This window comes from Anomaloglossus baeobatrachus, chromosome 11 (assembly GCF_048569485.1).
Source record: "Anomaloglossus baeobatrachus isolate aAnoBae1 chromosome 11, aAnoBae1.hap1, whole genome shotgun sequence".
Classification (NCBI taxonomy): domain Eukaryota; kingdom Metazoa; phylum Chordata; class Amphibia; order Anura; family Aromobatidae; genus Anomaloglossus; species Anomaloglossus baeobatrachus.
Window position 1 is genome coordinate 133,622,525 of NC_134363.1, and position 13,455 is coordinate 133,635,979.

A 13,455-nucleotide genomic window follows, 5' to 3' on the forward strand; every position below is an offset into this window, starting at 1 on the left:
GCACCCTTTTCCAATGTCACTGCTATCGGTCCCTGTCTCCTGTAGTCCCAGACCACCGTCTGCGACCCAACCTAGGTCTCACTTCCCAGGAGCTGCTACTCCCAGCTCCTCACTCTTTGAGGACTCTCACTGAACTGACTTCCTCCCTCCCACCAGTCTGCCTGATCCCTAGGTGGGTGGCCCTACTCCAGCTTGACCATCCCACTGGTGTGCCTGACAGGTTTGATGTGAGGTGTGGTTGGGATTTATGGTGCTGATGGATGTGACACCGGTTATTGGGAACCTGAAACCATGGGGGTTGGGTCCTGCACCCTGGGGGACAAGATGCAGTTCCCCCATAGCACCCTGATATAGTCAGGGGCGCTACAGTCACCGGTCTCTGTGCACTGTTCTAAATTTGTTGTAGAGAAACTGAAGTAAAATGATGATGCATTTCTTTCAGGAAAAGCTGCCACGGCCATAACAATGACGGTTGCCATAAAATGCCGCTGAGCAGTCAGTCATGTACCATGTAACGTGTATGTAAGCAGTGCTGAGCATGTGTGACTACTATGTGGCGCCCTGGACTAGCCAGGTCGTCACAGGTACTACAACCCAACACCCCCCCCACCCCGAGATAGGCACACCAGTCAGACAAAAATCCTTGTTGCCTCCCTCCAGGGGCTGATGTCCACACCAGGTGGGGTGGAGCCAGGCGGTTGGCCCCACCCACTGAGGAGTTCACAGTCCTGGAGGCGGGAGAAGGAAGTCAGTTAAGATCGGGCAGAGCTCGAGTGAAGTTGAGTTGAATTGAGTGGAGAGAGGAGTCGGAGTTAGGGAAGTGGTAGTAGAGGAACGAGAACTGACCGTGTCCGGGTACGTGGCCCGGGCACCGAGAGCAAGGTTGGCAGACGGTGGTGGCCGTCTGCAGGAGAGGCAGATCAACGCGGAACCGTAGGACCGGGGACGGGCGGTGGCCCGCCGGTACCAAACCGGGGAGCGAAGTGAAGCCAGCACAAACCGGCAGGGCCTGCGGACCCCGACCAGGCTTGCAGTCGCCGTTAATAAGGTCAAATCCGTTAGTGACCGGAACCCCAGGGGTTTCCAAACAGCCAAGACCCGATTGAAGGCAACCGTCCAAACAGCACAAGGGAAATACAGCTACCGCCACAGCTAGAGTTCCCAGGGCCAGAGCCTGCGGGTAAAAGGGCTCCTCCGGCCCATATACACGCTGGGGAGCGGGTTACCGGTGGGAAGCCATCGGGACCGAAGATACACAACAGGTGCAGGGAAAGGCAGCCACCACCAACCTTCCGGGAGTGACCACAGCAGCCGGCTGCGGGACCCGTCCATCCAGCCGTTTGTTTTACCAGAGACTTGCATCCCTTTGTGGCTGAGTGAGTACTACCGTGCCGTCCGGCACCGCGCTGCGCAGTCCAAGCGCCCCCCCTGCACCTTGCCAACTCTGCTTCCCCGTCACCTCACCGGGCCCCGGGGCCACCAACCCCCTACCCACGGAGGGAGAAACAACATCCCAGATGCTCCCTGCCATCGCTCCCGGGATCCCCGTCAACAGCAGCGGTGGTGTCCAACCTCACCACAACCCGTGGGTGGCGTCACGGACCAAATCCCCAAACCAAACCACCCCTTTCACTCACGGGCGAGGAGCGCCGCTCGAGTCCCCGGATCCGGCCCACCGCTCGAGCCACCGAGCAGCAGCAGCAGCAGCAGCCGGACCCGAGCGCCAGCGAGAGCGCAGCAGCGACGGCTCCCTCCCCGCCCGCGACAACTACTCCTATCTGACATCCCCAGGATACCTGCATGCTGCTGAACAGAGTATTGATTGATGTCTCCTCCTCGTCGGCACTGTTCCGCACCTCTTCAATCATGGCTTTCAGTAGGATAATTGCCTCTCGGGTTGATGTCTGCAGCTCCTTCACAGTCTGTACGAACACCCAAAATTGGGTTAATGTTGTGCAACAATATCAATCAATTTATCAATTTGCAAATTCAATTTGCAGTAACCACACATGACACTGTGGCTTTCAAACACATCATGGTGGCTACTAATTCTGACCAGCGTCCTAATGGAGATCTGTAAACTCTTGTAGCACAAATTTCTCCATAAATGAACAATACTGGAGCATCGTTCTTTAGACCTCTGCAATGTGCAGTTCATTTGTTATCACTCCTGGAAATATATGAACAAATAGACAATGTGGGTGTGATCAATCCCTTTGCCAATATAGTCTGATCCTGCGTATTCTTAGGGGTACTTTGCACGTTGCGACATCGCTACTGCGATATCGTCGGGGTCAAATCGAAAGTGACGCACATCCGGCGCCAGTAACAACGTCGCAACGTGCAAAGCCTAGAAGCACCGATAAACGATCGCAAAAGAGTAAAAAATTGGTGATCTGTGTATTGTCGGTCATTTCCATAATTTCGCTGCAGTGACAGGTACGATGTTGTTCCTTGTTTATGCGGCAGCACACATCGCTGTGTGTGAAGCCGCAGGAGCGAGGAACATCTCCTTACCTGCGTCCTGCCTGCAATGAGGAAGGAAGGAGGTGGGCGGGATGTTTACGTCCCACTCATCTCCGCCCCTCCGCTTCTATTGGCCGCCTGCCGTGTGACGTCGCTGTGACACCGCATGACCCACCCCCTTAGGAAGGAGGTGGGTCGCCGTCCAGAGCGACGTCGCAGGGCAGGTAAGTGCGTGTGAAGCTGCCGTAGCAATAATGTTCGCTACGGCAGCTATCACCATGATATCGCAGCTGCGACGGGGGCGGGGACTATTGCGCTCGGCATCGCTACCATCGGCTAGCGATGTCACAGCGTGCAAAGTACCCCTAAGGCTATGTGCACACGGTGAGTTTTTTTAATACAGATTTTAATGTTTTTTTGAGAAATCTGAACCAAAATTTGCATGTCTATCCGGAAGCCACGAAAGTCTTGACATTTCTGAAGTGCTCTCCGCACGTTGCTTTTTTTACTTGCAGAGTTTGGAAAGAAAAAAATCTGCAGCATGTCAATTTTTGAGGCTTTTTTTCCTGTGTTTTTTAACTCTTTCAGCCATTGAATTAATAAAAAAAGCACCAAAAATGCATGCGTTTTTGGTGCATTTTTCTGCCGGAAGCAGAATTTATGCAGATTTTATGAAGAAAATTATGTTGCGCCCAGGGATATGGGGTACTTGATCCCGGGCAGTGTCTCTCTTGGGAATTTCACTGGGGTGGCCGTTGCCCGGTTCCGTGCCTTGGGCCCTTTTTGTAATGGGGTGTATTTACAGGAGATTTAGGTTAGTGTTCATACGTGACGCCACTTGTGGTGTTGCGGCTATATATGTGGAGCCGCCGCTGCAGAATGTCACTACTGGGGCTGCTGGTAATTGCAGCCTGGATGGTAGAGCCTCCGCAAGCAGGGCCGGGCCCCAGAGGATGGGTGATGTGATGGGCGTTAGAAGAAGGTAGTCCATACAGAGGTATAGTGCAACTGGTTTTTACTCACTGCTGGTTGATGGTAACAGGTTACCCGAGGCCGGCTGGTTTCACCTCCAGGTCCCCTTCGTCCCAGTGCCAGTTTAGTACTCTGGTACCTTCTTCCCCTGCACCTGCCTCTGGTAAATGGGTCCCCGTGGCGTAGAGCAACTGGGGGTCCCTGTCTGGTGGTTTGTCCACTTCTGTCCGCCTGACGGTAACGTGAACCCTGTGGGGTTGGAGTCTCTGGTTCTGTTCCCGATTCTCCCTTTAGTACTGAGTCTTCAGATTTTTAGGGTCAGCGAGGTCCTTAAAGGTCCCCTCGCTGTGCAGGTGTTAACAGGTCGGCTTGGAGCTCTTTCCTGTCCTAGGGTCCTGTACCTCGTCGGTGCGTAATTCCGGGAGTACTCCACCGGCAACTACCCTCCTGGGTACCAGGTTACTGTTAACCTGAGTCAGAACGTCTTCACACCTCAGGTCTCAGATTAAGGACTAGTTTTTTGTCCGAAACGCGTCCACCCTACACGTCTTGTGATGCGTTCTTCATCATGATGGAGAATTTTATGAAATTTGGAATAAAGGAAAATTTGATTTTTAACAAATCTACTGATCTGGATGCTGGATAATTTTCTACACCATGACTATTCTCCACAGTCTGCCCCTCCCACCTGGTCAACTAGTGGACTGGACTGGCTCCACCTCTAGGCGGCCATCCATTGGTCCGACCCTAGCTTTGCACCATTGCATGGGGAATTGTTGGGGAAAAACTGGGATTACTTGGGTTTTTGGTGTTACCGACACTGGTCTTCCTGGGCCCTAGGGGGTAGGCTCTGCATCCTTGTGGGGATGCAGAACCTTGTAGCGCCCTGATGGCTTCAGGGGCGCTACAATTACTGCACAAAATATGCAGCGTGTGCACATATCCTAAGGGTATGTGCTCATGATCTGTATTCACAGCGTTTTAGATGCAGCATGCTTCAGCTGCATCAAAAACGCTGTGATGTACAGTACAAGCACAGTAGATGAGATTTCTAGAACTCTCGTGCCCACTGTGCTCGTTTTTCTCACAGCAAACACTGATCTGCGGTGCAACTTTCCGACCTGCAGCATGTCAATTGTTCGCAGCAGAGTTGAAAGTGTCCTCCATAGGGAGAACAGTACAAAAGCGAGAGATCGCAGCGCCCCAAACCTTGATCTTGGTAAAAAGTAGCTGCGGTCTCCTGTGGAGAAGACTCGCAGCCCTGCAGTTCAGGACCCGCCGCATCCAGGATGCAGCGAGTCCTGATTGTTGGCTTCTACCCTTAGGGGCACTTTGCACACTACGACATCGCAGGTGCGATGTCAGTGGGGTCAAATTGAAAGTGACGCACATCCGCCGTCGCAGGCGATATCGTAGTGTGTAAATCCTTTTTGATACGATTAACGAGCGCAAAAGCGTCGTAATCGTATTATCAGTGTAGAGTCGGTCATTTCCATAATTTGGAAATGACTGATGTTACGATGTTGTTCCTCGTTCCAGCGGCATCAGACATCGCTGTGTGTGAAGCCGCAGGAGCGAGGAACATCTCCTACCTGCGTCCTGCGGCTCACGCCAGCTATGCGGAAGGAAGGAGGTGGGCGGGATGTTTACGTCCCGCTCATCTCCGCCCCTCCGCTTCTATTGGCCGCATGCCATGTGACGTCGCTGTGACGCCGCACGACCCGCCCCTTTAATAAGGAGGCGGGTCGCCAGCTAGAGCGACGTCGCAGGGCAGGTGAGTGCATGTGAAGCTGCCGTAGCGATAATGTTCACTACGCCAACTATCACCATGATATCGCATGTGCGACGGGGGCGGGGACTATCGCGCACGGCATTGCAAGCATCGGCTTGCGATGTCGTAGTGTGCAAAGTGCCCCTTAAACTATTAAGTGGGCAAAACTCAGTGGTGCAGCTATAGGGGTTCAGGGGAAACAGTTGCACCAGTGCCTCTGTTCCAGAGGCTTTTTTGCTATTGCCGAAGCGACCAGTTCTATAAATGGCACATATTGATTGAGGGATCCTGCTACAGGTTATGAATTGGGATCCGGTCACTCATTTGAGCACAACCCAATGACAAGAACAACTGTCAGGCCCGCTTTACACGCTGCAATGTATCTTACGATGTGTCGGCGGGGTCACGTCGTAAGTGACGCACATCTGGCATTGTAAGGTACATTGCAGTGTGTGACAGCTACGTGCGATTGCGATTGAACGGTTAAACGTTCATCACACACACGTCGTTCATTCGTCATGAATTGAACGTCAGGTTGTTCATCGTACCCGGGGTAGCGCACATCGCAGTGTGTGACACCCCGGGAACGATGAACAGATCTTACCTGCGTCCCGCGGCTCCCGGCCAGCAATGCGGAAGGAAGGAGGTGGGCGGGATGTTTACGTCCGGCTCAGCTCCGCCCCTCCGCTTCTATTGGCTGGCTGCCGTGTGACGTCACTGTGACGCCGAACGTCCCTCCCACTCCAGGAAGTGGACGTTCGCCGCCCACATCGAGGTCGTATGGACGGGTAAGTACGTGTGACGGGGGTTAATCGTTTGTGCGACACGTTCAACCAATTGAACATGCCACACATACGATGGGGGCGTTGCAAATCGCATACGATATCCTATGCGAAATTGCAACGTGTAAAGCAGGGTTAATCCTGGATTTAGACATGTCGTCCATGGCTGATAAGAGACCGCAGACCAGCTACATGTAGGATAATTGTTCAGTGCACATGGGATATCATTTTTCTTGGCAGCATATTACCTGTCAAAAATTATCACACCCAACAGAAGTGAGTTATGCTCAATTTAAGGGGTGTTTGGGGGCCACACTTACATGGCCAGATAGTGGGAAATGATCATTCCTCGGAAATTTAGTTCCTATAGGTCCATCCAAAACCAGTTTAGCCATCATTATTCATATATTTCCAGGAGGGATAAAGGAGGAACAACACATAACTGTAAAAAAAAAAAGTTCCAGAATTCTTATATTTTAATAAATACAAGCATTGACATATCAGGAGAGCCGCTCATTGCACACTGCAGTCTGTGGGATCACCAAAATGTGATGGCGTATCCCAGCAGAGATTCACCAGCGAGCCCCAGCTTGGAAGTGACACCCTTGAGGCTTCAATGCAAACTATTTCCAGTAAGAAGAAAACTGTCTTTCTATTATCTGCCTATAGATGGCACTAAAGAGAGTCATTTGCATACAGGGAAACAATATGAACAGACCCTAGAGCTCCCACCTACCATGACAGCTTGATCCAGCTTCTCGCATCCTTGTAGATAAGCTGTTTCAATGTCAATGCAGTGAGCCCGACTTTCCCTGTAGAAAACCCATAAACACATTATAAAATATAATAAACTTTTTGTTTTTATTAAATCTGCACATTTACCAGGGAATATGTAGATATGAGGAACACTACAGCAATATATAATACTGGACAAAATATGGACTTGTGTAGGACAGAGATGTGGAATGACCCCTGGAACAAGGACATATACGGTACTGTATACCCCAAAATAAATAATAAAAAAATAATCACATAGCTTTAGCCTCTTCCACCAAACTGTATAGTCGGCACGATGCAGTCAGGTGGGCAATGTTCTCCTGACGTTCATCAACCCAGACTAGTCCATCAGATGCTAGACACAAGTGTGATCCATCACTGAACAGTCTGCCCCAGAGTACAGTGGTGGCGGTTCTACACCACTCTATCCGATACTTAGATTGTGCTTAGTGATGTAAGGCTACATGCAGCTGCTCAGTCATAAGGGGTACCTTGCACGCTGCGACATCGATAGCCGATTGTAGCGATGCCGAGCGCGATAGTCCCCGCCCCCGTTGCAGATGCGACCTCTTGTGATAGCTGCCGTAGCGAACATTATCGCTACAGCAGCTTCACACGCACTTACCTGCCCTGCGACGTCGCTCTGGCCAGGGACCCGCCTCCTTCCTAAGGGGGCGGGCCGTGCAGCGTCACAGCGACGTCACACGGCAGGCGGCCAATAGAAGCGGAGGGGCGGAGATAAGCGGGACGTAAACATCCCGCCCACCTCCTTCCTTCCGCATAGCCGGTGGAGGCAGGTAGGAGATGTTCCTTGCTCCTGCGGCTTCATACACTGCGATGTCTGCTACCGCAGGAACGAGGAACAACATCGTACCTGTCGCTGCAGCGAAATTATGAAAATGTCCGACACTACACAGATCACCGATTTACGACACTTTTGCGATCGTTTATCAGTGCATCTAGGCCTTACACGTTGCGACGTCATTACTGGCGCCAGATGTGCGTCACTTTCGATTTGACCCCGACGACATCGCAGTAGCGATGTCGCAACGTGCAAAGTACCCCTAAGATCTTGGTTTAATGTTTGTACTGATATTACCAGAGGAGGTCTCGACTGTGCAGTTATGGAGTCAGCAGAGCGTTGGTGACTTTTCTGCCCTCAACTCCTCAGCACTCGGGCCCCTGCTCTGTAATATTTAGGCTATGTGCGCACGTTGCGTCGTGTCCCTGCAGAAATTTCTGCAGGGATTTCACAGCACATGTGGACGTCAAATCGCTGCTGAAACACTGCGTAATGAATGCAGTGTTTCTGCAGAAAAAAAGCCGATTTCATGCGCTCTGGATGCAGCCTCTCCCATAGACAGACCGGGAGCTGCATCCAAAGCACACGGAATAAGTGACACAGCGATTTGGAACAAAAGTTTGACATCCAAATCGCTGCACTCTCAAACGCATCGAGCACACGTCTCATGCACAATCTTCATAGATTGTGCAGGGGATGCAGGTCGCATGCATTTACACTGCAGTGCAATACGCAGCGTAAATGCATGAAATTCAGCAACGTGCACATGAGCCCTTACATGGTCTATACTTCATGGCTGAATTGCTGCGATTCCTTCAACTTCACACTAATATCATACACACACAAGTGATGGGGGAAGATTTAGGAGGAAGAAATGTCATAAACCAACTTATTACACCTCCTATTACTGGACTGCGCTGGTATCAGTGAGATCTTTACACCAGAAATTTTGTTACATTATAAATCCAAACTGCATGTGGCCTGACCAGGAGGTGAGAGGCCAGATGTTATACACGGGGGGGGGGGGGAGGAGGAGTGAAGGGCCGGATGCTATACACCGGAGGGCGAGGGGCCAGATGTTATACACGGGTGAGGAGGAGCGAAGGGCCGGATGCTATACACCGGAGGGCGAGGGGCCAGATGTTATACACGGGGGAGGAGGAGCGAAGGGCCGGATACTATACACCGGAGGGCAAGGGGCCAGATGTTATACACAGGGGAGGAGGAGGGAAGGGCCAGATGCTAAACACCGGAAGGCGAGGGGCCAGATGTTATACACGGGGGAGGAGGAGTGAAGGGCCAGATGCTATACACCGGAGGGCGAGGGGCCAGATGTTATACACGGGGGAGGAGGAGCGAAGGGCCGGATGCTATACACCGGAGGGCGAGGAGCCAGATGTTATACACGGGGGAGGAGGAACGAAGGGCCAGATGCTATACACCGGAGGGCGAGGGGCCAGATGTTATACACGGGGGAGGAGGAGCGAAGGGCCGGATGCTATACACCGGAGGGCGAGGGGCCAGATGTTATACACGGGGGAGGAGGAGCGAAGGGCCGGATGCTATACACCGGAGGGCGAGGGGCCAGATGTTATACACGGGGGAGGAGGAGCGAAGGGCCAGATGCTATACACCGGAGGGCGAGGGGCCAGATGTTATACACGGGGGAGGAGGAGCGAAGGGCCAGATGCTATACACCGGAGGGCGAGGGGCCAGATGTTATACACGGGGGAGGAGGAGCGAAGGGCCGGATGCTATACACCGGAGGGCGAGGGGCCAGATGCTATACACTGAAGGGCGAGGGGCCGGATGTTATACACCGGGGGGCAAGGGGCCGGATGTTCTACAACAGGGGCGAGGGACCGGATGTTATACACCAGGGGCCAGATGCTATACACCGGGGGGCGAGGGGCCGGATACTATACACCGGGGGGCAAGGGGCCGGATGTTATACACCGGGGGGGCGAGGGGCCGGATGTTATACACCGGGGGGCCGAATGTTATACACCGGGGAGCTAGGTGCTGGAATGTTATACACTGGGGGGCTAAGGGCTGGAATGTTATACACCGGGGGCTAGGGGCTGGAATGTTATACACCGAGGGGCCAGTATGTTATACACCGGGTGACGAGGGGCCGGATGTTATACACCAGGGGCGAGGGGCCGAATGTTATACACCGGGGATCTAGGGGCCGGAATGTTATACACCGGGGGGATAGGGGCCGGAATGTTATACACCTGGGGGCGAGGGGCCGGAATGTTATACACCAGGGGGCGAGGGGCCGGAATGATAAACACCAGGGGGCTAGGTGCTGGAATGTTATACACCGGGGGCAGGGCTGTATTTTGCCTTCGTGCTGCCCTAGGCACTTTAAGTGGTTGCGCCTCTTAGTGACAACGTAACACTATGAGTTTTCGCACACGACATCTGTTTAAGGCAGATCTACTCTGTAAAACACTTGAAAAAGTATCAATGAGAAACGAAGGGCACTAACCCCCCCCCCCCCCAATGGGGATCACCACAGGCACATCAAAACATAGCATGAGTATAAAATATTCCCACCACACCGTCCCCACTTATATACTGTGACTGTCACACTGCCCCTAATAAACACCACACTGCCCTCCCTTATAAATTATACCCACCACACCTTCCTCAATTATGAAATATCATCTGCACATTGACCTCACATCATGTTGCCCCCTCCTCACAATGTCCCATGCATGCTTCCCCCTCCTCACAATGTCCCATGCATGCTGCCCCCTCCTCACAATGTCCCATGCATGCTGCCCCCTCCTCACAATGTCCCATGCATGCTGCCCCCTCCTCACAATGTCCCATGCATGCTGCCCCCTCCTCCCAATGTCCTATGCATGCTGCCCCCTCCTCACAATGTCCCATGCATGCTGCCCCCTCCTCACAGTGTCCCATGCATGCTGCTCCCTCCTCACAATGTCCCATGCATGCTGCCCCCTCCTCACAATGTCCCATGCATGCTGCCACCTCCTCACAGTGTCCCATGCATGCTGCTCCCTCCTCACAATGTCCCATGCATGCTGCCCCTTCCTCACAGTTTCCCATGCATGCTGCCCCCTCCTCACAATGTCCCATGCATGCTGCCCCCTCCTCACAATGTCCCATGCATGCTGCCCCCTCCTCACAATGTCCCATGCATGCTGCCCTCCCCTCACAATGTCCCATGCATGCTTCCCCCTCCTCACAATGTCCCATGCATGCTGCCCCCTCCTCACAGTGTCCCATGCATGCTTCCCCCTCCTCACAGTGTCCTATGCATGCTGCCCCCTCCTCACAATGTCCCATGCATGCTGCCCCTCTCCATGAGCTCCTAATGCTGCCTTCCTCTTTTCCATAATGACACCTCCATGCTGCCCCATTCATCATACTAAGACCACCACACTAACGCTTATGCTGAGACACCCCCCACACACACACACACTACCCCACTCTTGATATTGACTCCCCTACATTGCTCCACTCCATACTGAGCCCACACATGCTGCCCCTTCTCCATAATGAGCTCCCAATGCTGCCCCCCTCTCATTCTGAGTCCTTACACTCCCCCCATCGATTTTGTCATTGCACTATCCCTCAACCCTTGTCCTCTGTCCCTAGCATTGGCCTCTCTCTCCCATTCCCCCAGCAGCAGCCTCTCTCCCCCGCCTTCAGCAGCAGCCTCTCCCCCAGCATCAGCCTCTCTTCCCCAGCCCCCCCAGCATCAACCTCTCTCCCCCCAGTGTCCCCCAGCATCAGCCTCTCTCCCCCCAGCCTCCCCCAGTTTCAGCCTCTCTCCCCAGCTTTCCCCAGCATCAGCCTCTCTCCCCCAGCTTCCCCCAGCATCAGCCTCTCTCCCCCAGCATCAGCCTCTCTGCCCCCAGCATCAGCCTCTCTGCCCCCAGCATCAGCCTCTCTTCTCCCAGCCTCCCCCAGCATCAGCCTCTCTCCTCCCAGCCTCCCCCCTCCCAGCCTCCCCCAGAATCAGCCTCCCCCTCCCAGTCCCAGCCTCTCCCAGCATCAGCCTCCCCCAGCATCAGCCTCTCTCCTCCCAGCCTCCCCCAGCATCAGCCTCCCTCAGCATCAGCCTCCCTCCTCCCAGCCTCCCCCAGCATCAGCCTCCCTCCTCCCAGCCTCCCCAGCATCAGCCTCCCCCCTCCTAGCCTCCCCCAGCATCAGCCTCTCTCCTCCCAGCCTCCCCAGCATCAGCCTCTCTCTTCCCAGCCTCCCCCAGCATCAGCCTCCCACAGCATCAGCCTCCCTCCTCCCAGCCTCCCCCAGCATCAGCCTCTCTCCTCCCAGCCTCCCCCAGCATCAGCCTCTTTCCTCCCAGCCTCCCCCAGCATCAGCCTCTCTCCTCCCAGCCTCCCCCAGTATCAGCCTCTCTCCTCCCAGCCTCTCCCAGCATCAGCCTCTCTCCTCCCAGCCTCCCCCAGCATCAGCCTCTTTCCTCCCAGCCTCCCCCAGCATCAGCCTCTCTCCTCCCAGCCTCCCCCAGCATCAGCCTCTCTCCTCCCAGCCTCTCTCCTCCCAGCCTCCCCCAGCATCAGCCTCTCTCCTCCCAGCCTCCCCCAGCATCAGCCACTCTCCTCCCAGCCTCCCCCAGCATCAGCCTCCCTCAGCATCAGCCTCCCTCCTCCCAGCCTCCCCCAGCATCAGCCTCCGTCCTCCCAGCCTCCCCCAGCATCAGCCTCCCTCTTCCCAGCCTCCCCCAAAATCAGCCTCCCCTAGCATCAGCCTCTTTCCTCCCAGCCTCCCCCAGCATCAGCCTCCCTCAGCATCAGCCTCCCTCCTCCCAGCATCAGCCTCCCCCCTCCCAGCCTCCCCCAGCATCAGCCTCTCTCCTCCCAGCCTCCCCCAGCATCAGCCACTCTCCTCGCAGCCTCCCCCAGCATCAGCCTCCCTCAGCATCAGCCTCCCTCCTCCCAGCCTCCCCCAGCATCAGCCTCCCTCTTCCCAGCCTCCCCCAGCATCAGCCTCCCTCTTCCCAGCCTCCCCGAGAATCAGCCTCCCCCAGCATCAGCCTCTTTCCTCCCAGCCTCCCCCAGCATCAGCCTCCCTCAGCATCAGCCTCCCTCCTCCCAGCATCAGCCTCCCCCCTCCCAGCCTCCCCCAGCATCAGCCTCCCTCCTCCCAGCCTCCCCTAGCATCAGCCTCCCTCCTCCCAGCCTCCCCCAGCATCAGCCTCCCCCCTCCCAGCCTCCCCCAGCATCAGCCTCCCCCCTCCCAGCCTCCCCCAGCATCAGCCTCCCTCAGCATCAGCCTCCCTCCTCCCAGCATCAGCCTCCCCCCTCCCAGCCTCCCCCAGCATCAGCCTCCCTCCTCCCAGCCTCCCCTAGCATCAGCCTCCCTCCTCCCAGCCTCCCCCAGCATCAGCCTCCCCCAGCATCAGCCTCCCCCAGCATCAGCCTTCCTCCTCCCAGCCTCCCCAGCATCAGCCTCCCCCAGCATCAGTCTCTCTCCTCCCAGCCTCTCCCAGCATCAGCCTCAGCCTCCCTCCTCCCAGCCTCCCCCAGCGTCAGCCTCCCCCAGCATCAGCCTCCCTCCTCCTAGCCTCCCCCAGCATCAGCCTCCCCCTCCCAGCCTCCCCCAGCATCAGCCTCCCCCCTCCTAGCTTCCCCCAGCATCAGCCTCCCCCAGCATCTGACTCTCTCCTCCCAGCCTCCCCCAGTATCAGCTTCTCTTCCCCCAAGTCTCCCCCAATATCAGCCTCTCTCCCCCCACCACATGCGCAGATCTCCAGTCTGCATTAGAGACACCCCCACGCTCCTTATGAATCTTCAGCTCTGCGAGCACTTACCTGCTCCAGGGCCTGCTGTCATCTTCCTGGCTCACGTGAGTATCCTCTTCTGACACCGGCTTCCATCGGGGCG

General features: G+C 55.2%; 2 protein-coding genes across 2 annotated transcripts in view; one reads left to right on the plus strand and one right to left on the minus strand.

Moving 5' to 3' along the window:
- Positions 1-13,455, minus strand: part of RNF207 (ring finger protein 207) — a 159,585-nt gene that overhangs the window by 50,759 nt on the left and 95,371 nt on the right. The window contains exons 8-9 of the mRNA XM_075328790.1: positions 6,728-6,803; positions 1,797-1,922 (exon numbers count right to left, since the gene is read on the minus strand). Coding sequence (XP_075184905.1) covers positions 1,797-1,922; positions 6,728-6,803 — 202 coding nt within the window. The remainder of the gene's footprint in view (positions 1-1,796; positions 1,923-6,727; positions 6,804-13,455) is intronic.
- LOC142256854 (intelectin-1-like) overlaps positions 1-13,455 on the plus strand; it is a 70,895-nt gene that overhangs the window by 33,083 nt on the left and 24,357 nt on the right. The window lies entirely within an intron of this gene.